The sequence below is a fragment of the Notolepis coatsorum genome, assembly GCF_963971535.1.
Source record: "Notolepis coatsorum genome assembly, chromosome: 9".
Lineage (NCBI taxonomy): Eukaryota > Metazoa > Chordata > Actinopteri > Aulopiformes > Paralepididae > Notolepis > Notolepis coatsorum.
Window position 1 is genome coordinate 67,377,306 of NC_140173.1, and position 23,480 is coordinate 67,400,785.

The 23,480-nt window shown below is 46.3% G+C and overlaps 1 protein-coding gene across 2 annotated transcripts in view; it reads left to right on the top strand.

Annotated features, from left to right (window-relative positions):
• Positions 1–13,847: 13,847 nt before the first annotated feature.
• psda (pleckstrin and Sec7 domain containing a) overlaps positions 13,848–23,480 on the top strand; it is a 116,171-nt gene continuing 106,538 nt past the window's right edge. The window contains exon 1 of one of the 2 annotated variants that reach the window (XM_084322093.1): positions 13,848–14,344. In XM_084322093.1, coding sequence (XP_084178219.1) covers positions 14,262–14,344 — 83 coding nt within the window. In that variant the 5' untranslated portion in view covers positions 13,848–14,261. Of the gene's footprint in view, positions 14,345–20,975; positions 21,108–23,480 lie in introns of those variants that run through there. The other variant, XM_084322094.1, reaches the window with a different exon arrangement.

Below are 23,480 nucleotides of genomic sequence, written 5' to 3' on the forward strand. Positions count from 1 at the left end.
AACGTGATCGGGGCATCCCTACTGTCAATGTGTGTGGTCCATGTCAAGTCCTCGGATATGTAGGCTCCGAGGTACTTAAAGCTGTTGACTCTCTCAACCGGTGCCCCGTCGATGCTGAGGGGGCTGTAGTCCTTGACCCCCGACCTCCTGAAGTCCACAATCATCTCCTTTGTTTTGCTGACGTTCAGGGAGAGGCTGTTTTCCTGGCACCATCCCGCCAGGACCTTGACCTCTTCCAGGTAGGCCCTCTCGTCGTTGGCAGAGATCAGGCCCACCACCACTGTGTCGTCAGCAAATTTGATGATTGTATTGCTACTCCGCTGAGCCACACAGTCGTGTGTGTACAGGGAGTAGAGGAGGGGACTCAGAACACAGCCCTGGGGGGCCCCTATGTTGAGGGTGATGGATGAGGAGGTGCAGTTGCCTGCTCTCACCACCTGGGGTCTGCCCGTCAGGAAGTCCAAGACCCACTGGCAGAGGTCATAGTTCAAGCCCAGGTCCCTGAGCTTGGCTATGAGTATGGAGGGGACTATGGTATTGAATGCCGAGCTGTTACTAGTCCTCTCTGGTGCTACTAGTCCTCTCTTGTGCTACTACCTCTCTGGTGCTACTAGTCCTCTCTGGTGCTACTAGTCCTCTCTGGTGCTACTAGTCCTGGTCCTCTCTGGTGCTTCTTGTGCACTAACTCTGCAGTGAAGAGCAACGCATTATGCATTACAACACATGATTATATTATGATTCTATTATATTTTAAAATGTATAATCATGTGCAGTATAACAAAAAATATTTTGCCATCCAACCAAAGTGCAAATGTAAAGTGCAATAGTAATATACAATGTAGAGTGATTATGTACAGTGATACAGGTATAAAGACACTATTGTAGTAAGTTATACTGGCATCATAATGTGGGTGCTCTGGTCAGTGATCCAAAACAAACCCTCCCACGCTGCTCTCCATGATGAATGCGGGTCGTTGATAGTTCAGCAACAGTGGCGGTAGACGACTGTTTTTTCTGATACCCAATTTGCATAGAAGTGGGCGGGTCTAGCAGTTCAGGGTCTGGATCCAGGAGATGAGAGCTGCTTTAGTGGCATTGTTACGTTAAACCCAGAGAACAGAGATGCTTTAAAGGGGAACTACATCATGTTATTCCTCTGGTCTTTGAGCAACTCTCCCAAAGCCAAGAGTGTTAAAACGTGTGATGTCATCAAGTATAAAGTCTGAAGCTGCTCCATAGAAAATTACTTGGGAAAGATTCTTTATAGGTGACACTGAGAGACACCCAGGAGTACATGTTCTGTTTCAGAACAGAGAACACTACTATAGAATGAAGCTAATTTGGATATAAAAAACAAAACAGACTTTATACTTGATGACATCACAAGTTTTAACACTCTTGGCTTTGGGAGAGCTGCTCTGGTTTCTGGCTCTTTTGGGAGAGAGAGAGAGCAGCTCAAGTTCACACATAATTGACTGAACTGTCTCATAACCTATTGTGTTCCTTTAACACTTTCAGTGCCAGCATGGGGCGCACGATTTAGCGCTTGAGTGCCAGCGCTCTATACAATGAGAGGGCGAGCACATTTGCGAACGCATAAACTATATCTTAAATTATGTGTCTAATACGCCTGTTGCTTATCAATAACTTGCTTGCAGTCAACATTGTCGAAACGGATTGTTTTTTCATTGGTACATTTCCGTTTTATACCATTTTGAAAAAACGCTAGTTTTTGAAAATGTACAGAAAAAAAAGAGATTCCACAGGAATCGCCCTTTACTGGAATACACAAAAAACGTTGTAATTTTTCGGCCTATTTATGAATCGTTTTCAAATAAACGTTAGATTATCAATAGTATATGTGTACTTATGCACGCTAGAGAAGCGGGCTGAAAAATCGATTATATATTTCCTGATCAACACACACACACACACACACAAATCAAAATCAAAATCAAATCAAATTTATTTATAGGGCCCAACAACACACGTTAATGTCTCCATGGGCCGTACAGATCTTCTTTAAACAAGTCAAGAAGAAAACATAACAATAAGTCAAGAACAGAACAAGAACACCATAAGGTGCAAACATTTTTAGATGGATGCAAATAAATGAAAGAATGCAAGCACTCCCAGACATACCCCACGCGAAGGTAAGGAAAAACTCACTAAAACCTAACAATAGGGGAAAAAAAGCTCCACAGGCAGTGTGGAGGAGAGAAACCTTAGAAGGGCCATTCAAGGGGGGATCTCCCTTCTTAGATGTTGGTGATAGTAGTGTTGCAGACGGACAGTTGGTAAGCATGCACTCATGTGTGTAGTGGAACACAGATGAGTGCATGCAATAGCAACTGTACATTTTGAAAAATTAAAGATAGAGCTAATAGCGATAGCAACTGAACATTTTGAAAGATTAAAGATAGAGCTGATATCAATCTATTTGAGGCACAGGGGCGGCGCAAAGAGGGTCACGTCCTCCCCGTCTTAGTCAAGGGACATTTAACACTCCGGTCGTTGCTCAGGGACAGCCGGAGACAGGGAGATAGGGGCGGCGCAGAGAGGGTCACGAACTCCCCGACATCATCGCGGGACATCCGGCACTCCGGTCACCACTACGAGACCTCCGGAGACAGGGGGGCACGCAGAGGGGGTCGCAACCTCCCGGCCTTCGTCACGGGACGTCCAACACTCCGGTCAACACTCCAGGACAGCAAGTCATAGGGAGACAGGGAGACGGGACAGGCGTTAGACGGCTCATGAGATTGTAGTAGGCGGACATAGCAATAGATACAAGTGGTAGGCATATATGTGAAAGGAGTAGATATATGAAGTAGGCGTATTATGTGAATAGGAATGGAAGTACTTAACCCAGCAATGAAACCGCATTGACTGTTAATCTGTTAACAGTCTGTTAATACTGTTAATCAGTTGACAGGACCACGGACAGACGGCGGTGAATAACTGATCCAAGGCCTCGGAGGTGCATGTAGAGCAGTCACTACAATCTTGGCCAAGACCCCGAGGCATCCATCACCTTAGTCAGCGCCAGGAGACGGGCACTCAGAGAGAAGGGGGGGGGGGGGGGGGGGGGGGGGGGGGGAAGAGGGGGGGGGGAAGAGTTAGAGAGTTCCCATGTTTGTGGTGCTGCAAAGGAGCAGACATGTAGTACCCTGTAGTGCCATGTAGTACCATGTAGTACCCCGTAGTGCCATGTAGTACCCTATAGTACCCTGTAGTGCCATGTAGTGCCATGTAGTACCATGTAGTACCCTGTAGTACCCTGTAGTACCCTGTAGTGTCATGTAGTACCCTGTAGTGCCCTGTGGTACCCTGTAGTGCCACGTAGAGCCATGTAGAGCCATGTAGAACCCTGTAGTGCCATGTAGTACCATGTAGTACCATGTAGTACCATGTAGTACCCTGTACCCTAACTAAACTACCCTGTAGTAAACTACCCAGTGGTACCATGTAGTACCCTGTACCATAACTAAACTACACAGATTAATCTAAAGGTCAGTCCCCGACCAGGTGAGATCAGGGTAGGTTGAAGGAGAGAGAGAAAAGATGAGTCTTAAGCAGGGATTTAAAAGCTTCGACAGAGCAGGCGCCCCTGATGACGGCAGGTAATTTGTTCCACAGGTAGGGAGCGCGGTAGACAAAGGCTCTGTGGCCGGCGTATTTCTTTTTAACCCTAGGGGTCGATAGAAGCCCCGCATTTTGTGAGCGCAGAGCACGAGCGGGCGAGTATCGGGAGATGAGATCGGATAGATAGAGCGGTGCAAGCCCATTTAAAATTTTGTAGGTGAGGAGTAGCACTTTAAAGTCAGAACGGGCTTGGATAGGAAGCCAGTGTAGGGCGGACAAAACTGGTGTGATGTGATCAAATTTTCTAGTTCTAGTTAGTATCCGTGCAGCCGCATTTTGCACGAGTTGAAGATTTTTGATGCTTGAATTAGGTAGGCCTGAAAAAAGTGCACACACACACACACACACACACACACATATATAGGGCCCACGTTGATAGCTGTCAACACTCCCGCTTTTCCCGGGATTTTTTTTTATATATATTGTGGTGGACACTAGAGGGAGGTGTCTCACTTCAGAATGGACACTGATTGAGTGACAGGAGGGAGTTGACTTAAGGGTGTGGCTGTACCTTGGTTCTGTTGGATTTGTTTGGAAGTAAAGTTCAGAGACTCGATACTCCGTCTGCTCGTCTCATTGATTCACTTCCACAGTGGTGACCCTAAACGTGTGAAATATGAGCAATAACGAGAATCCACCGGCTGTGGTTCCCGCAGTGTATGCAGCTACAGTCAAGTTGCCAGAGTTTTGGCAGCATGACCCGGCCCCGTGGTTTCAGCACATCGAGGCACAATTTCACCTCCGCGGAATAACGTCGGATGAGACGAAATATTACCATGTTGTGGCGGCATTGGATTCCTCCACTACACGCCGGCTGATGGGATGCCTGAGAGAGCCGCCAGCAGCCGGCAAATACGACGCGCTCAGAGAACAGCTGTTGCGCATTTTCCAGCTGTCAGATGCAGAGCGCGCGGAGCGCCTATTGTCCCTCAACGGATTGGGGGACAGTAAACCAACAGAACTGATGGAGAACATGCTAGCACTGCTTGGTTCAGGTGACGCTACGTTTATTTTTGTGCAGCTGTTCCTGCGTCAACTCCCGACTCCGGTGCGCACGGCTCTGGCCAGCTCGCCTCTCGTGCGCACCAAGGATTACCGGGGATTGGCAGAGGAGGCGGATAGAATACTACTGGCCTCCCGTCAGTACTGTGTGGCTGCTGTGTCTGATCGGGTGGCTGATCGCAGGGATCAGACACAGAGGGATGATAGAGGGCTTTGTTATTATCATCGCCGTTTTGGCAACAAAGCGAAGAGCTGTGTTCCACCATGCACCTTTGGTAACCAGGGAAACGCGAGAGCCGGCGCTCGTTAGCGGCTATGAGAGCTGGCGTCAATATCAACGAGCTGTTGTTTATCGAGGACACGTTGTCTGGAAGGCGTCTGTTGGTGGATTCTGGCGCCCAGAGGAGCATCCTGCCTGCGTCGGCCACGGACGCCTTGGGAAACGGTCATGGACCACCCCTGGACGCGGCTAATGGGACTTCCATCCGTACGTTTGGTACCAGGTACGTGACTATGTGTTTACATGGACAGCAGTTTAGCTGGGAATTTATTATTGCTTCAGTGTCGGTGCCTATACTGGGCGCGGATTTTTTGTGTGCTCACAGACTGTTAGTGGATGTTGCGAACCGTAGGCTGATTGGCTCTGTGTCCTTTGACACATACCCCTGCACACTAGGGGGGCCGGGGCCGCCTGCCCTGGCCAATATGCTCGCCACAGGCGATATGTACCAGCGCCTCCTCGCTGAGTTTCCTGCTCTGACTGTCCCCACTTTCTCTGCCTCTGTCGCCAAGCATGGGGTGGAACATTACATCCCAACGGTGGGCCCGCCAGTTTATGCACGGGCGCGCCGCCTGGATGCTGCTAAACTGGCAATAGCCAGGGAGGAGTTTGCCACAATGGAACGGCTCGGCATTGTGCGCCGGTCCAACAGTCCTTGGGCCTCCCCACTACACATGGTCCCCAAGGCGGACGGGAAGTGGCGTCCGTGTGGTGATTTCCGTCGCCTAAATAACATCACCACTCATGACCGGTACCCAGTGCCACATATCCAGGATTTCTCTGCTCACCTGGTGGGCGCCACCATTTTTTCTAAAATAGATTTGGTGCGTGGCTACCACCAGGTACCGGTCCATCCGCTCGACGTGCCCAAGACTGCCATTATCACCCCGTTTGGACTGTTTGAATTCCTGCGCATGCCATTCGGCCTTAAAGGGGCAGCGCAAACATTCCAGCGGCTGATGGACTCTGTGCTGCGAGGCCTGTCATTTTTGTTTATTTATCTGGACGACATCCTGGTAGCCAGTGCATCGGTGGAGGAGCATCGGGGACATCTCCGTCAACTGTTCGAGCGGCTCAACGAGCATGGGCTGATCGTGAACCCGGCCAAATGTCAGTTTGGCCTGCCGGCCATGGATTTCCTGGGCCACCATGTCTCTTCCCAGGGGGCTGTTCCTCTACCCGCCAAGGTGGAGGCAATTGCTGCTTTCCCCCGCCCCCTCACCATCAAACCTCTCCAGGAGTTCCTGGGGATGGTTAATTTTTACAATAGGTTTATAGCCCATGCGGCTCACCTGATGAGACCTCTGTACGAGGTGTTGAAGGGGAAGAGAGCCAACGATGACGTGGGCTGGTCCCCGGAGCGGGTCCAGGCATTTGAGGGCTCTAAGGCTGCCCTTGCCAACGCTGCCATGCTGGCACACCCATCTCCTGCTGCTCCTATAGCCCTCACCACCGATGCCTCCGATTATGCAGTAGGTGCGGTGTGCGAGCAGTGGGTGGCTGGCGCCTGGCAGCCTCTGGCCTTCTTCAGTAGGAAGCTGCGCGACAACGAGAGGAAGTATAGTACATTCGACAGGGAGCTCCTGGCCCTCTTCCTCGCCATACGTCACTTCAGGTTCTTGCTGGAGAGCCGCAAGTTCACAGTTTTTGTCGACCACAAGCCCCTAACGTTCGCCATGGCCAAGACCACGGAGCCATGGTCGGGGCGGCAGCAGCGCCAACTTTCCGCCATATCGGAGTTCACTACCGACATCCAGCATGTAGCCGGTAAAGACAACCAGGTGGCGGACTGCCTCTCCCGGGCGCGCGTCAGTCCTGTGCACCTGGGCATCGACTATGTTGCCATGGCTGCTGACCAGCTCACCGACTCAGACCTTCAGGCGTTCAGGACGGCTGTGACAGGACTTCAACTTGAAGATGTGGTGTTTCACGACTGCGGCGCCACGCTCCTCTGTGACGTCTCCACTGGCCAGCCCCGCCCCATGGTTCCAACTGACTGGCGCCACCGGGTATTTGACACCATTCATGCCCTTTCACACCCTGGGGTAAAGGCGTCGGTCAAGCTGGTAGCGGCCAAGTTCGTCTGGCCGGGCCTTAGGAAGGACGTCAAAGTATGGGCGGCCTCCTGTGTGGCGTGCCAGCGTGCCAAGGTACATCGTCACACTAAGGCCCCCCTGGAGCCGTTTCTCATTCCAGAGAGGCGGTTTGACCATGTCCACGTGGACCTGGTGGGCCCACTTCCCCCGTCTCAGGGTTTCACACACCTCCTCACTATGGTGGACAGGACCACCAGGTGGCCGGAGGTTGTTCCCCTGTCATCAACAACGGCTGCGGAGGTGGCTCGGGCGTTTATCTTCGGCTGGGTCACTCGGTTTGGCACGCCATTGGACTTGACTTCGGACAGGGGATCCCAGTTCACTTCTGAGCTGTGGAGCACCGTGGCTGAGAGACTTGGGGTGAAACTCCATCGTACCACAGCATACAACCCAAAGGCCAACGGCATGTGTGAGCGTTTTCACAGATCCATGAAGGCCGCTCTCCGGGCCACGCTCACAGATGGCAACTGGGTCGACCGTCTTCCGTGGGTCATGTTGGGCCTGCGTACTGCCCCTAAAGAAGACCTGCAGGCCTCTTCAGCCGAATTGGTTTTTGGTCAACCGCTGAGGGTCCCAGGGGAGTTCCTTCCTGGTTCCTCTGCCCCTTGGTCCACTACAGCTCACCGATCTGCCTTCCAGGACGCAGCGAGGGTGTTTGCCCCAGTTCCCACACATCACTGCCTTCCCCAGTCCTACATTCCTAAGGACCTGATGACTGCGAGGTATGTGTTCATCCGTCATGATGCCCACCGTTCTCCACTGCAGGCTCCCTATGACGGGCCCTTCCGCGTCCTCGAGCCGGGCCCCAAGTACTTTGTGGTGGACATGGGGGGGAATAAGGAGCAGATCTCAGTCGATCGTCTTAAGCCTGCTCATGTGGTCCCAAATGGGCCGGTGGAGCTGGCTCAGCCCCGGCGCCGGGGCCGGCCACCCAAGTCTTCCCCTGTCCCATGCCCTCCGGCCGTTGTTACCCCTACCTTTCCACCGGCGAGGCCTCGGCGGCGGCAGGGACGGCCCCCTGCCCCTACCCTTACCCTTTCCCCTTCCACGTTCCCTGTGACTGTTAAATACAGTCGTTATGGCCGCGTGGTCAGACCTCCTAAAAGAGACTGAAGACACTGGGTGCACTGTTTTTGGGGGTTTGTTGTGTTCAGTTCCGTTTGTTTGGTGTTGCACTGAATGTCAATTCTGAATGTTCGGGGGGGGCCTGTGTGGTGGACACTAGAGGGAGGTGTCTCACTTCAGAATGGACACTGATTGAGTGACAGGAGGGAGTTGACTTAAGGGTGTGGCTGTACCTTGGTTCTGTTGGATTTGTTTGGAAGTAAAGTTCAGAGACTCGATACTCCGTCTGCTCGTCTCATTGATTCACTTCCACAATATACTTTTTTTTTTTAACTCGTAAAATATATTGGGTCGCACCTAAATCGGCAGGGTCGGTCGGCAACCGGAAACAAACTATTATTTTTTTAGGCCTAAGTGGTTGCCTAGTGGAGATTTAGGATTCACTGACTGTACACTGTAAGAAAAAAAGCTGCAAGAAAACTAAATGTCTGGCCACCTGCATTTCACTATGTATGTGACAAATAAACCTCTTGATTATTCTTGAGTTGTAGTATTAATATGTAGCCTACAGTGGTGAAGGTATAAAGACACTATGGTAATACATTGATTGATTGCTAACTTTAACAGATTGCAGAATGGGTACAATACAGTATGGCGCAATACACAATTGTTAAGGGGATGCAGACCAGAGAAGGACTTCTTCCCCCATTTTCAATTCATCATAACATTTATGTATGAATTGTAAGATTTCAATAAATATGAACATGTTAATGCTACTACTACATAAACTGAATTTATACTGAATTTGTCTTACACTTAATGCAGGGATGTTCACAGCATTTCACTTTCAACCAGGTATCTGATTAATTTAATGTAGCAACTAGTTCACCCAGTCCTTGTTGGACTGATAAGTGGTTGCCTAGTGGAGATTTAGGATTCACTGACTGTACACTGTAAGAAAAAAAGCTGCAAGAAAACTAAATGTCTGGCATCTATGGTTTCCAAATACTGTCAAATTACAGTAAAATCAAATACATTTACAGATTACAACCTTTATTTAATGGTTAAATATTTTGATAAAAGGTAATTTACTGTATTTTTATAGCATTTACACTTAAAGTAGGAAAACAAAAGTAATCTGTAAAATAATACAGTGAATTTCCTTAATACAGGTTTTGACCAGCAGATGGCAGCGACGAGGCAGCTCCATTGGGAGGGGGCAGGGCCGGGTGGGAGGGAGGTGGCGGGCTGAGGGGGCGGGCCGGGAGAAGGGGCGGGGCTAAAATGTGCAAGTTTTTTCTCCTGCCAATGTTGACAGCTAGCTTGATATATCTGTGAAAAAAGCTCTGATTACCCCAAGACTGGTAAAATAGATTCCTTACCTCAGATCAGATGTTCTCCAAAAAGATTATTCCAATTCCTGATCGCCATTCCAAATATCGATCGTGTTTATTGATCCAACGCTGGGTGCTCGAAACACATATTCCACGCTGTTCTGAGGTACCACAAAGACTGCAATCGGCTCGGATTACATGCTTGAGAAGTAAAATGTGGATTCCGGATTTTCTTTTCCCCATGCATTTCCATTGACTCCATTCCAATGGGTGCATTATCATCCGGGAGACGATAGGGGGCGGTATTTTCCCTGTTCGAGCTCAGAGAGAGTCCCAGTGGTAACGTGAGGCTAGATTGATGAAAAGTGAATGGAAATCGCTAATAAAAAAAATAACGATTAATAATGAGATTTCTCGTCCTTGGCACTCAAAGTGTTAATAGGTGGGATGGTGGCACTGATATGAGCTTTATTGGCTCTGCTGAGTGTTCAAGCAGTCTGAGCTTCCAGCAGCAACCATTACATGGATCTGTTTTTAAGTGTTTTGGTTCCTTTAGTCATCAGTGCTTCCTACACTTAGGATGATGTATATGTAACGGATGGTATCATGAAGCGCAGTCATGAAGGGCTGGGGTGAGTAGCGGTACTATGGGTTAAACTCACTCTCATCCTCAAAAGACACATAGACATGTTACAAAGCAGTGAGTTCACTTCTTGGTATAGCGGTCTGTGCTGTTGCCCGCGGCGTGGGAGACCCGGGTTGGAAACTCCCTCGGGACATCGAAGTTTAAAGTGACGATGTGACAACCGTTACATATATATAGTATTATATAATGTTGTGTAGGAGGGCTTACTCATATGTAAATGGTAAATGGTGCATTTATATAACTCTTTTATCCAAAGCGCTTTACAATTTTGTTCCTCACATACACCCATTCACTCACACATTCACACACCGACGGCGGAGGCGACCATGCAAGGTGCCAAACAGCCCATCGGGAGCAGTTAGGGGTTAAGTGTCTTGCTCAAGAACACTTCGACACGCTGCCCGGGAGGAGTGGGAATCTAACCGGGAACCTTCCGACTACCAGACGACTGCTCTACCTCCTGAGCCACTGTCACCCCTATCTAGCTCACCTTATTTGTCATTATTATGTTATTTCATCCAATTAGAAAATGTTTGTATCTAAAAAGCTCCTCACCCACATAACAACCATTCACAACAAACATTACTCTGCATGTTATGTGTCCCACTGGTCCCAGTGCTGTTTCAGGAACCAGATGACCACTCAGTTATGTGTCCCGCTGGTCCCAGTGCTGTTTCAGGAACCAGATGACCACTCAGTTATGTGTCCCGCTGGTCCCAGTGCTGTTTCAGGAACCAGATGACCACTCAGTTATGTGTCCCGCTGGTCCCAGTGCTGTTTCAGTCTCAAGTCAACTGACTTCCTTTTCTTCTCTAATCATGATGTGAGGGGAATTACCGAGAGGCAAAACGGCTTTAAATGACCAAACACGGTCAATCTGGTCAGTCTGATTCATGTGGGTTTGGTCCATGGTATTTAAACTCGGCCTAGTCTGGTTCCTTTGGGTTTGGTCCATATGGTATTTTAAGGGGAGTCAGATCCCTTGGTTAATAATCTCTTTTCATTATTTAGACAGAGAGAAAGTTAGAGAGTCACATGGAGACGTCAAAGTACAGTAACTGACACCACTGGTGAAACCAAACCCTGGCCTGTTGCCACAACATGATTATCTTTCACTTCATGTCATCATTACAATTCATGATCACGGTAATGCCAATAATCACCAATTATCTTAAAACGGTGGGTAAAATGATTTTTTTTTTTTAGGGACAGTGCACATTAATCAACATCTTCTGTTTCCACATCAATGTAAATGTGCCCGGAATTAGCTAATGAGCTAGTTTGCATCTGTAGTCCCTGCCTAACATGCATGTCTCTATGGTGTGGGAGGAAACTGGAGTACCAAGAGGAAACCCACGCGAACACAGGGAGAACATGCAAACTCCACACAGAAAGGCCCCCCGCTGGGGTTCAAACACAGGACCTTCTTGCTGTGAGGCAGCAGTGCTAACACTGTGCCACTGTGCTGCCCAGTTTAGTTGGGATTATTCTACACTACATCCCTGATGTAGATTCAGTTGATACATGTACATGTGTCAGACCAGGGGTCGAGGTTAGACCAGGGGTTGAGGTCAGGCCAGGGGTTGCGGTCAGGCCAGGGGTTGAGGTCAGGCCAGGGGTTGCGGTCAGGCCAGGGGTTGAGGTCAGGCCAGGGGTTAAGGTCAGACCAGGGGTTGTTTAGTTTCCGCAACGAAAACTAGCTAGCTAATGTACCTGTAATGATGATGTAATCTGTCTCGTGAGACGCCTAGTTGCCATGCAACCAGTCAACACAGTCTCATCCGAAAACATAAATAAAGTACTAATTGACCACAGGAAAAAAGATACATAGTATGTTATATTATAGTCATATGTCATATATTTATATATATATAAATAAGTAATAAGTAATATATTTACATTTCGTATTGGCGAAGTCCAAAAACGAACAGCGCAACCGGGTGTCGAACTAACAATGATAGTGGTCATGGGTGAGTGCTCTCACCACTAGACACCCACCCACCCAACTCACCTCATTTACACCTCAACTCACCGCAGGCCACCAGGAACATTTGTCTAATCTGTCTAATCGTGTGTTGTGTTTCTGATAAGCCAGTGCAGGTGTCAGGATGAGCCCAGTGGGTTTAAGCGATTCTTCTGCTTGTACCACCGGCTTGCTACGTTACACTGCCTTCCCAGGCCCACCCGGCCAATCAGACCTGCATCTCGGCCAACTATACTCGGTAACCTAGGTAACCTCAGATTAACTTCCTGGACCGTGAGATTTCCAGGTTTAAAATAGAAGAGGCAATTTTGTGAAGGCTGAACTGTGAGCCTTGACGGCTACTGCTGACAGTTGATTTACCACGAGCGGTGTGGTAATGTCACCATAACACCACGACCACACCATGGTGTGTACAGTATACACTCGTAGATACATTAATGCACTGTACATATCGGTACTGTACATAAATGATAAACCATAGTACCATACACTATTATTACAAAGTTATTTTTACCAAATTATTAACCATTTCAGGAGTAACTTATTCGGAAAGTTTTCTCAGAATCTCAGGTCTCAGGTTTCAGCTCTGTAGGTTTCAGTGAGCAGCAGTGGTTCCTCCATCAATAGAATGTTCTGTTTGATCTGTTAGGGGTGATGAAGGTCGGCTAACCTCTGTCTGCGTGTCTGTTTACCAGAGACTGTGTGTCTGCATGTGTGTCAGTGTTCCAGCTGCCTATTATTTCAGTCCTCTTGAAGAATATCTTTCTTGTCTCTCTCTCTCTCTCTCTCTCTCTCTCTCTCTCTCTCTCTCTCTCTCTCTCTCTCTCTCTCTCTCGACTGTAGTATTTTCATTGAAAGAGCCCTAGAATCTAATCTATGATGTCACTGTGGGAATTCCATTGTCATTTGGCTTCCGTCTATTTTGGCCTCATTGTAACTTTAGACTGTTTTGATTCTGAATCCCCGCCTCCCAGGGATGAAAGAGCAGGGAGAGAGAGAGACAGAGAGAGAGATGGGGGGAGAGAGAGAGAGAGAGAGAGAGAGAGAGAGAGAGAGAGAGAGAGAGAGAGAGAGAGAGAGAGAGAGAGGAAAGTAGTTTAGAACCAGAGAACGAAGGATCAGAGGAGAGAGGCAAGGTAAGGAGAGACAAAGACAGGAAGAAGAGAGATAGAGAGGGTGAGGGAAGGAGGGGGAGAGAGAGAGACACACAGAGAGAGAGAGAGAGAGAGAGAGAGAGAGAGAGAGAGAGAGAGAGAGAGAGAGAGAGAGAGAGAGAGAGAGAGAGAGAGAGAGCGGGGGAGGGCTGGCTCAGATCAGGGGGAGAGGAAACGCATACCTTCTCCAGTGGCGGAAAATAGCCCAGCTGACGAGTGATCCAGAGAGAGAGACACACACACACATACAGACATACAGACCGAGAGGGAGAGAGAGAGAGAAAGAGAGTGTAAGAGAAAGAAACAAGAGTTTGACAGAGAGGGTAGGAGAGAGAGTGAAAGAGTGAAAGAATAATCTTCAGTTGAGATCCGGCCAAGTTATTACTCCACACTGAGAGCACTGGCCTGGGCCTTTCAACGTCTGAAATGAGATAGGGAGGGTGGGAGGGAGGGAGGGAGGGAGGGAGGGAGGGAGGGAGGGAAGGAGGGAAGGAAGGAAGCCGAGAGAGAGAGGCACACACACACACACACACAAAGAGAGAGGCAGAGAGAGAGAGAGAGAGAGAGAGAGAGAGAGAGAGAGAGAGAGAGAGAGAGAGAGAGAGAGAGAGAGAGACACACACACACACACACAGAAGAAGAGAAAGTAGCGGACAGTCGACACAGGACTCTGATACAACAGGGAGAAGCTCCAACGCTCCAAGACAGAGATGGGAAAACTGAAAGAAAGGCAGGAAAACAACATGAAGGAACCAACAGGATGTTGTTTAGACTGAGATGAACTGAGTCAGATAAGCTACAGGAATAGTCTGGAATTCCAGGCGAAGATAGAGGTGACACAGTGTGGAAGTGTATACTTGTGAAGTGTATACGTTGAGAGAGATCTCGGGGGGGATACAGCATGTGGACCAGCCTAGCTTGATAGCGAAGCGCTAAGCGTCCTGTCGGTCGTTCCTGGACGGGAGGATCCATGTGGTCTCTGGGACGGATGGTTGATTGGCAGCTGTACCTCACTGCGGAGTGCAGGGGCTGGGTGTGACGGTGAGCGGGGCATCATGGCGAGCTACCTGCTGTGCTGGGGGGGCGGGGCTTTGGATGACAGGTACCTTTATGCTCCTCCCTACCCGGCTGTCTACCGGTGAGTGGTGTCCTGAAGATCCTTACCTGTCTGTCTGTCTGTCTGTCTGTCTGTCTGTCTGTCTGTCTGTCTGTCTGTCTGTCTGTCTGTCTGTCTGTCTGTCTGTCTGTCTGTCTGTCTGTCTGTCTGTCTGTCTGTCTGTCTGTCTGTCTGTCTGTCTGTCTGTCTTTTACTATTATGCACTTTGCTACTAAGTAATCTACCTTCTATCTATCTATCTATCTATCTATCTATCTATCTATCTATCTATCTATCTATCTATCTATCTATCTATCTATCTATCTATCTATCTATCTATCTATCTATCTATCTATCTATCTATCTATCTATCTATCTATCTATCTATCAAGTATTACCTACCATGCTAATATGTCTATACTACTATCTACCTTGCCTATACTACTACCTACTATATATACTATATAAGTCTATACTACTATGCACTCAAGACTGTAGCACTGAAGTTCAAAACTGTGTGACAAACAATGTTACTGACCCTTCCATATAGTTGTACCCTTCCTGCTGACTTGTTGCACACAACTTGTAAGTCACTTTGGATAAAAGCATCAGCTAAATTACTAAATGTAAATGTCTGTCTGTGTCTGTTTCTGTCTGTTTTCATTGGTCTACTGTATGTTTAGTGTTTTTCTGAGTCTGGCGTTTCTCTTTTAGGAGGTAAAGAAACGGAGAGGGAATATCTTTTTTATGGTCACAGCATTGAAGTACAGTTTATGATGCACCGCTGTGAAACATTTAAAAGGCTGTGTGGTATGTTGCTCTGTTGCTCTGTTGCTCTGTTGCCCTGTTGCTCTGTTGCGCTGTTGCTCTGTTGCTCTGTTGCGCTGTTGCCCTGTTGCTCTGTTGCTCTGTAGCCCTGTTGCCATGTTGCTCTGTTGCTCTGTAGCCCTGTTGCTCTGTTGCCCTGTTGCTCTGTAGCCCTGTTGCTCTGTTGCTCTGTTGCTCTGTTGCTCTGTTGCTCTGTTGCTATGTAGCCCTGTTGCTCTGTTGCCCTGTTGCCCTGTAGCCCTGTTGCTCTGTAGCCCTGTTGCTCTGTTGCTCTGTAGCCCTGTTGCTCTGTAGCCCTATTCCTCTGTTGCTCTGTTGCTCTGTTGCTCTGTTGCTCTGTTGCTCTGTTGCTCAGCTCTGCAGTTGGATGTGTAGTTGCACTCAGGAGTCAGGACTGACTCACCAGACAGCCGCGTGTGAATGACTCTGATTTGTTTGCAGCATGTGTGCGACTCCCGGCAGAAAAGCAGGAAGGAAGCACTGTGCGATGGTGTGTGTAGCGAAGGAGACTCATTAAAAGCGTGGTATCTCGCGTACCGCGTCATGCACCGCGTCCAATGGGGCGGTTGAGGTGAGGCCTGAGGACCAATGAGGTTAAAGTCTGGGCTAAGGTGTGTTCGGGTTTATATACATGAGATGCCAAGTTTTTAGAGAGTCCCCCTCATGCAGCCCCTGGTGGTGGTGGTAGTGTAACAGCAACAACAATGACTATTGTTAGAGACGGTTTTTGCAGGAATTCTGTTGCTAGGGAACAGTGTGGAGGGAAATGTATTTCCTGTCAGTTAGTTAACATCGCCACAGGAAATGTAATAGGCCCTAATCATTTGGTATACGATATTGATGGCTAGTGCGTTTGTTTGGCTATTGTGTCACAAAGTAAATAAATTCCCTTTTAAATGGTGACCGTGTCATTTTATGTAGACCTTTTTTAATTTTTTTTTGCATGTCAGCTCTTTGACTGCGACAGAGTGGAGTGGACTCAACCTTGATGGACTAGGGCAGTGGTTCCCAAACTGTGGTGTGCACACCCCTTGTGGTGCGCGAGCGCCCTCTAGGTGGTGCGTGACATGAAAAGGCTAATGGTGGTAAAAAAAAATTATAATAATAAAAAAAATTACAATAAAATTTCATACAAATCTTAGTCAAACCTTTAGTATTATGGATATTAAACATGCTGGCAGAGTACATGCATCCATGTTGTCGTGAACATTTTAATTAAATAAAGAAATTCCCTATCCATAGTCGCCGTGGGAAGAGATAAAATAAAAAATAAAATCTGTGCACGGAGACCAGCAACAATTTTTTCTAACAGAAACCCATTGGGGGGTGCGTCAGCTAGGTCGGGAGGTGACAGGGGGTGCACGGCCAAAAAAGTTTGGGAACCGCTGGACTAGGGTAATGGGGACTCGACTCAGGCTCTTCTTTGGTGGCTCTGACTTGGACTCGGACTCGAACACTGGGGACTCGAGACTCGACTCAGACTCGATATTTAGTGACTCGACTACAACACTGGTCTGGGGGTAGAAGGACAAGAAGAGAGAGAGAGAGAAAGAGATAGAGATTGACAGAGATGGTGAGCCTTAGGCGTTAGTATGGAGGGGATACTGTGAGTCCACTGACACTTTGACCCGCCCCCAGGCCTTATCGGATCAACGCGCCAAGCACAGAGAATGTTTATCTCCTCCACAGCCTGTTTCCATGTGGTATTTTGGGGAAACACAAACACAAGACAAAGAGCCCAGCGCCTTGAATGTAGTTTCTCGTTCTGTGATCCTTCTCGTCATGTGAGCAGAAGCAGTAGAAGAATTCAAGTTTCAAGTTTTGTTTTATTTGTCACATATAAGGTACATGTGCTTTACAGTGAAACGCTTGGTTCTGTATGAGCCCCCTGAGAATGTGCTTCATACAGTAAAAATAGTAAAAAGCATAAAGTCCAAACCCTATACAAAATATACAATATAAAAACTAAAGTACAGAATGAAGTACAAAATGCAAACAATGAGGTACACAAATGCAAACAATTTTAAAAGCATATTTTTTTTAATCCCTTTTTCTTTAAATGCTAAAATGAAGTATGGATGTAGTGCAAATCTTTTTGTAATAATTGTGACTCATTTTAGATCCATGTGCAGAGAAACTTAAAAGAGGAAAGAGGTAGTAAGGAGTTTATAAGATGATTGTCAGCTGAGCTGTACAAGCCCTTATTGTCATCATACAGCACAAGTACAGTACAACGAAAAGAAGTTTTCAACCAGAGTGCAAATGTCGTCATGTGAGCAGAAGCAGTAGAAGAATTCAAGTTTCAAGTTTTGTTTTATTTGTCACATATAAGGTACATGTGCTTTACAGTGAAACGCTTGGTTCTGTATGAGCCCCCTGAGAATGTGCTTCATACAGTAAAAATAGTAAAAAGCATAAAGTCCAAACCCTATACAAAATATACAATATAAAAACTAAAGTACAGAATGAAGTACAAAATGCAAACAATGAGGTACACAAATGCAAACAATTTTAAAAGCATATTTTTTTTAATCCCTTTTTCTTTAAATGCTAAAATGAAGTATGGATGTAGTGCAAATCTTTTTGTAATAATTGTGACTCATTTTAGATCCATGTGCAGAGAAACTTAAAAGAGGAAAGAGGTAGTAAGGAGTTTATAAGATGATTGTCAGCTGAGCTGTACAAGCCCTTATTGTCATCATACAGCACAAGTACAGTACAACGAAAAGAAGTTTTCAACCAGAGTGCAAATGTAACAGTAAAGTGTGATAGTAATATACAATGTACAGGTGATTAAACTGGGTATGAAATATATAAATGAGTACTACTGAGTATTAGTGTTAATCAGATGTATGTACATAGTTGTAGCATTAATATGTACAGTGATACAGGTATAAAGACACTATGGTAGTAGGTCATACTGGCCAGCAGTGTAACTAGTAAGAGTATGTAAGGGATATGTACAGATATAGATATAGTATCTACAGATATGTAAAAAGGATTATGTGCGGGTATGTACAGACAGATGTGGATAGATATATATACGGCAAGAATAAATATATATACACACTATACAGCATTATTGTACATGCTATCATACACATACTTTGTTGGTGAAGATTGAACGATGTACAACCACCAACCTAGAGTTGAAGGTCATTGAACAATTTTTCTCCTTTAGAGGAGAGTGGGCAGTCAGCCCTCATTTCCTATTCTCTACGTTTTTTCAGTCAGATTAGTATCAAATCAAATCAAATCAAATGTATTTGTAAAGCCCCGAAATCACAAGTTATTGTCCCCATGGGCCGGACAAGTCTTCTTTAAACAAGTCAAGAAGAAACATCACAATAAATCAAGAACAAAAAACCCATGATGAAATCCAAAATAAATGTAAAATAAATAAATGCAACACTCCCAGCCATACCCCAGCGAAGGTAAGGAAAAACTCAAAAAAAATCTAGCAATAGGAAAAAAGCACCACAGGCAATGTGGAGGAGAGAAACCTTAGACGAGCCGTTCAAGGGGGGATCCTACATATATGTGTAATAAAACATAAATATGTACATGCAACTGGGGTACATAAGAAAATGTTTGAAAGATTTTACTATAATGGAGCTAAGAACAGCAAAGAAAGTACGACAGCATAACATGAACTGGATCTGAACCCATGTAGTTTAAAATACATAATTGTCTTACCAGGCAGCTTTCCAAGTGCATTCAACTCCAACCCCTCGAGCACCAGAGCTGCTGAACTCCCATAATTAGCCTATTCCTGATAACTGACTCAACAACCGTGTCAGGCTCTGCAGCTTAGTAAACAAACACTGCGCCTCACCAAGTGGGATTCTTGATAAAAAGTTTTGTGTTTTTCACTCAATTTAGACGTTTCTGCAGGATAAAAGCCCTTCAGGTCAAAGCATCTTGTCTCTATAGTCGTTCGGAGGAAGTTTGGCACCCAGGTCTTGTAGTGTACATCTATTAAACATCAAAGACTTAATGAATTATTCATGGCAGAGATTAGAGCTGCTATGTATCTCTGTAGCCTATTGGGTGGGAATCACTCTAACAGCGTGTAACCAATAATGACGTAAAGCTGGAAAACAGGGAGTTGAGTTTTATCTAACCCTTATGAGTCAAACACAAAATGGTGATTTTTCTCAGACGGGGCGACAGTGGCTCAGGAGGTACAGTAGTCGTCTGGTAATCAGAAGGTTCCCGGTTCTATTCCAGCTTCTCCCGGCAGCGTGTCCAAGTGTCCTTGAGCGCAGCGAGACACTTAACCCCTAACTGCTACCGATGAGCAGGTTGGCACCTTGCATGGTCACCTCTGCCGTCGGTGTGTGAATGAAAGGGCACAAGTTGTAAAGCGCTTTGGATAAAGGCACTATATAAATGCACCATTTACCTTGGTGACCAAAAATGTGTGTGTGTACCTGTCCACACTGTTACAAGCTGGCTCAAGCACAGGCACAGTTTAAGAAATAACAAAATAATTTATTTAAATATACTATATATCAGCCAATATGAATGAGTATCAGTGTGTAAGCAGTGCATGGATGAGAATGTATGTGTAGCATGGATGTTGGAAGTGTAAAAACAAAAGCAGGTCTCTAAACAAACCAAAGGAACAAAACAGGTGGAGAGAGAGAGAGACTACAGGAAGCCTCCGTCTATATCAGACTGGGACACACCGACCCAGGTGGCGTCTATTCTTTTACCAACGGATTTCCAGTTCCGCGTTCGCGTTCTGCAATCTGATCGGCCACTGACGTTTCTGGTGCGATCTGATTGGCCACTGACGTTTCTGGTCATGTGACATGTCCGCCCAATCGCGTGACGCGCCCATTTCCGCCTCGAACAGCAGCAAACTACCTAACGCCTAGTTTATCACTGGTTAAGCTTAGGCGACTCTTTCGAAGTTGGTTAAGGTTAGAGTTTGGAATCAGGGCTGGTGTTCTATCGCCATGCTCTAAGACAAACTCTAACCTTAACCAACTTCGAAAGAGTGCCTAAGCTTAACCGGTGGCAGAACTTGCCGTCACGCGATTGGCGCGACCAGAAACGTCAGTGGCCAATCAGAGCGCAGAACGCGAATGCGGAACTGGAAATCCGTTAGTTAAAGAATTCAGGCGACTGGGCACACACCGACCCAGGTGTGCCCCAATTAGCCTGATGACCCTCCCCCAGCTCTGCTCTGCCAGCTCCACCCACCCATCCTGTGAGACAGGGACACAGAGCAGAGCAAGCAAGCAACAATGTGGGGGAGGGTCGTCACAACACATCAATCAGCCCTCGTGCAGGTAGACAAGACAGAACTCTTGGCTCCCTGACAGGGCTTAATGTTTAATCACGATGCAGCCGGACTGGTTTAGGACGCTGCCATTCGCCATATAAACACAAAGCCCTGTGAATTATATAACAACCCTGTGTGCCGGCTCTCAGGCCCTGGCCTGGTTTACTTGTCGCAGCCAGGCCTTCAGGGTTCAGCCCCTCTATTGACTCTGCTGAATGGCGTTTGCATTAGACGCTGAGAGAACATTTGGCCCTACCACACCCTGGAAAACAAGCCTCTCTCTCGCTCTCTCTCTCTCCCTCTCTCTCGCTCTCTCGCTCTCTCTCTGTCTCTGTCTCCGTCTCCGTCTCTCTCTCTCTCTCTCTCTTCCCCACCCCTCTGCTGTGGAGAGGATCACAAAGTCATTGTTTTAAGAATAAACAAACCCACCCCTCCTCCCACTGATCTCCCCGCCCCCTCTTGCGGTGGACCATCCTGTTTGCATTTTGTAGAAGTGAGAGAGAGAGAGAGGGCTGGTGGAACGAACCAAACGTAGCCCAGGGATAGGGGTGTTCTTGGCGTCCTGAGACGCGTCGCTCACCTAGCCGTGTGGAGGTGGGAGGATGGCAGGGGTCGAGGGGAGAAGAGGTTTGACTCAAGGTCTCATAGCGGGAACAGCTGTCAGGGGACGATGAGGCTGAACTGGTAGGTTGTTTTCATCTATTTTTACTGAAATGTACCCCTATTGTAAGTTATTTTGGTCCTGAACGAATCTAACTGCGTTGCTGTAGGACGGACTTGTTGACAGTTCTCACATTTTCTGACAGTATTGAATTCATTCAGAATTGAATCGTGGCCATGTGTATTTTTAAATGCTAAGACGACTTGACTTTCAGAATCAGAATGATATTTATTTTCATATCAGGGATTTTGTCCTGGTGTTCAAAAAGACCATGTCTAGAATAATATAAAAGGTCATATAGAAATGTAAAATAAAAAATATACTAGAAAATAATATAATCTGGGATGTGACTATATACAGTATTAGTATAATATATAATGTGAAAATTCTGGGACAGTTTTTTTTGCCAACAGTTAGTTAGACTATAGCTGGTCCATATCCACTTCCATTCATTTGTGCTAAGCTAGGCTAGCTGGCAGCCGGATAGCTTTCTACTGAAAGCACAGAGAGGAAACTGGTATCTATGTTCTATCTATGTTCTTGTCTGTCTCTGGAGAAGACAGTAAGCACATTTCCCAAGTAAGCACAATTGAATGTTGGCACAATAGATCCAGAACAAAAAACACCATACAATCCATGTACTGATGTATTCTTTTGAGTCAGTAAGGCCTACTGATGTATTATTTTGAGTCAGTATTGTTGTATTATTTTGAGTCAGTATTGCTGTATTATTTTGAGTCAGTATTGCTGATGTATTATTTTGACTCAGCATGCTCTGTCAGCAGAGTTTAACTCACTCTTGGGAAGATAGGTGGTAGAAGGTTGAGACGGTTTGTGGAAGAATGAATACAGAACATACTTCAGTATAAAGTCTATGTTTTCCCTTGTCTGGTTGTTGTTTATGTGTTTTCTTAATGATACTGTATCCACATACATTATGAGGAGTAGTTAGACCTTCCTCTTTCATTCCCTTTGATCTTCTCTATCCGGTCAGACAAGACAGCCTAGTGGGCACCAGGAAGACACTTAGATTTTGTGTGTTTATTTATTTATTTTATTTAACCTTTATTTATCCAGGCAAGCAATTAAGAACAAATTCTTATATACAAAAGCAGCCTGTCCGAAAAGCAAAGGCCTTTTGTGGGAAGGGGGGGGTGGGAGGCTGTAACAAAAACAAGGTTATGTACATGCATACAAGTAAATAAAATACAAATACAATTATGCCACATCAATGTGGAACGCCCTAGCCAAAGCTGTAAAGGAATGTGAATCCCTACCCACTTTTAAAAACACTCTCAAAGAACACCTACACGAGACTGCAATTCGAAACTGGCCCATGTAAATATCCTAACCCAACCCCCTCCAATGTACAGTAAATTACCAAGTATGGTTTTGTCAATATTCCAATGTACAGTTTTGCTTGTACAGTTGTACGAGAATTCTCGGCGTTGGCACTCAAAGTGTTAAGTGTGCACCTGTGTGTGTGTGTGTGTGTGTGTTTAAGTGTGCACCTGCGTGTGTGTGTGTGTGTGTGTGTGTGTGTTTAAGTGTGCACCTGTGTGTGTGTTTATGTGTGCACCTGTGTGAATGAATGAATGAAACTTTATTTTCGTGTCATGTCCGACGACCCAACCCCTACGGGATTATAAGACACCAAAAACAACAATTGAACATAACAATGACTTCCCATGGTTTCTAAGCTGCACTATGCTGCACACCACCAGAGGCCAAAATACATCACATATGTTATTTTCGTGCGTTTATCCGAAGCTTTCTCTAAATATTCAGCAAGTGCAATTGAGTCTATCTGCATCACTAAACCACATTAACTCAAGGTTTTTACACCTGTCAAATTGCTTTTTACGCAACTCATAGTATAGTGGACAATAAAACATAAAATGAAACTCAATATCGATACCACAGTAAATACAGATCCGCTCCTCTTCTGTGACCCCCCAGTATAACGTCCGGTCTCGAGGTGCAGGGGCAAAATCCCAGAGCGGAGCTGCATGGGCACACAATGACCTTTGTCTTTTTGATAATGGAGGCTAGCACCCACATATTTTTCATTTCTATAACAACTGTTTATCGTACTAAATGTTCTTAGTTTTGGTTTATGTAGTATTTTCTGTGACTGTGACCATTTAATCTGATGTATATTAGACAAGGCTTCCTTAACCAAGGAGATGTTAACAGTATTTACATTCTGGAAAAGGTCAGATGCTCCAATTTCACTGAGGGTGTCTTCTATCTCACTTGCCCACCATGCACCTTTTACAGTTACATCCCAGTTGAAAATGTTCTTAGCAACTCGACTCTGTGGTATTTTTATAAATCTGTTCCATAAAGCTAACATGCTGCCTTTCCATCTTATTCCACACGGTTCCCATCCCATA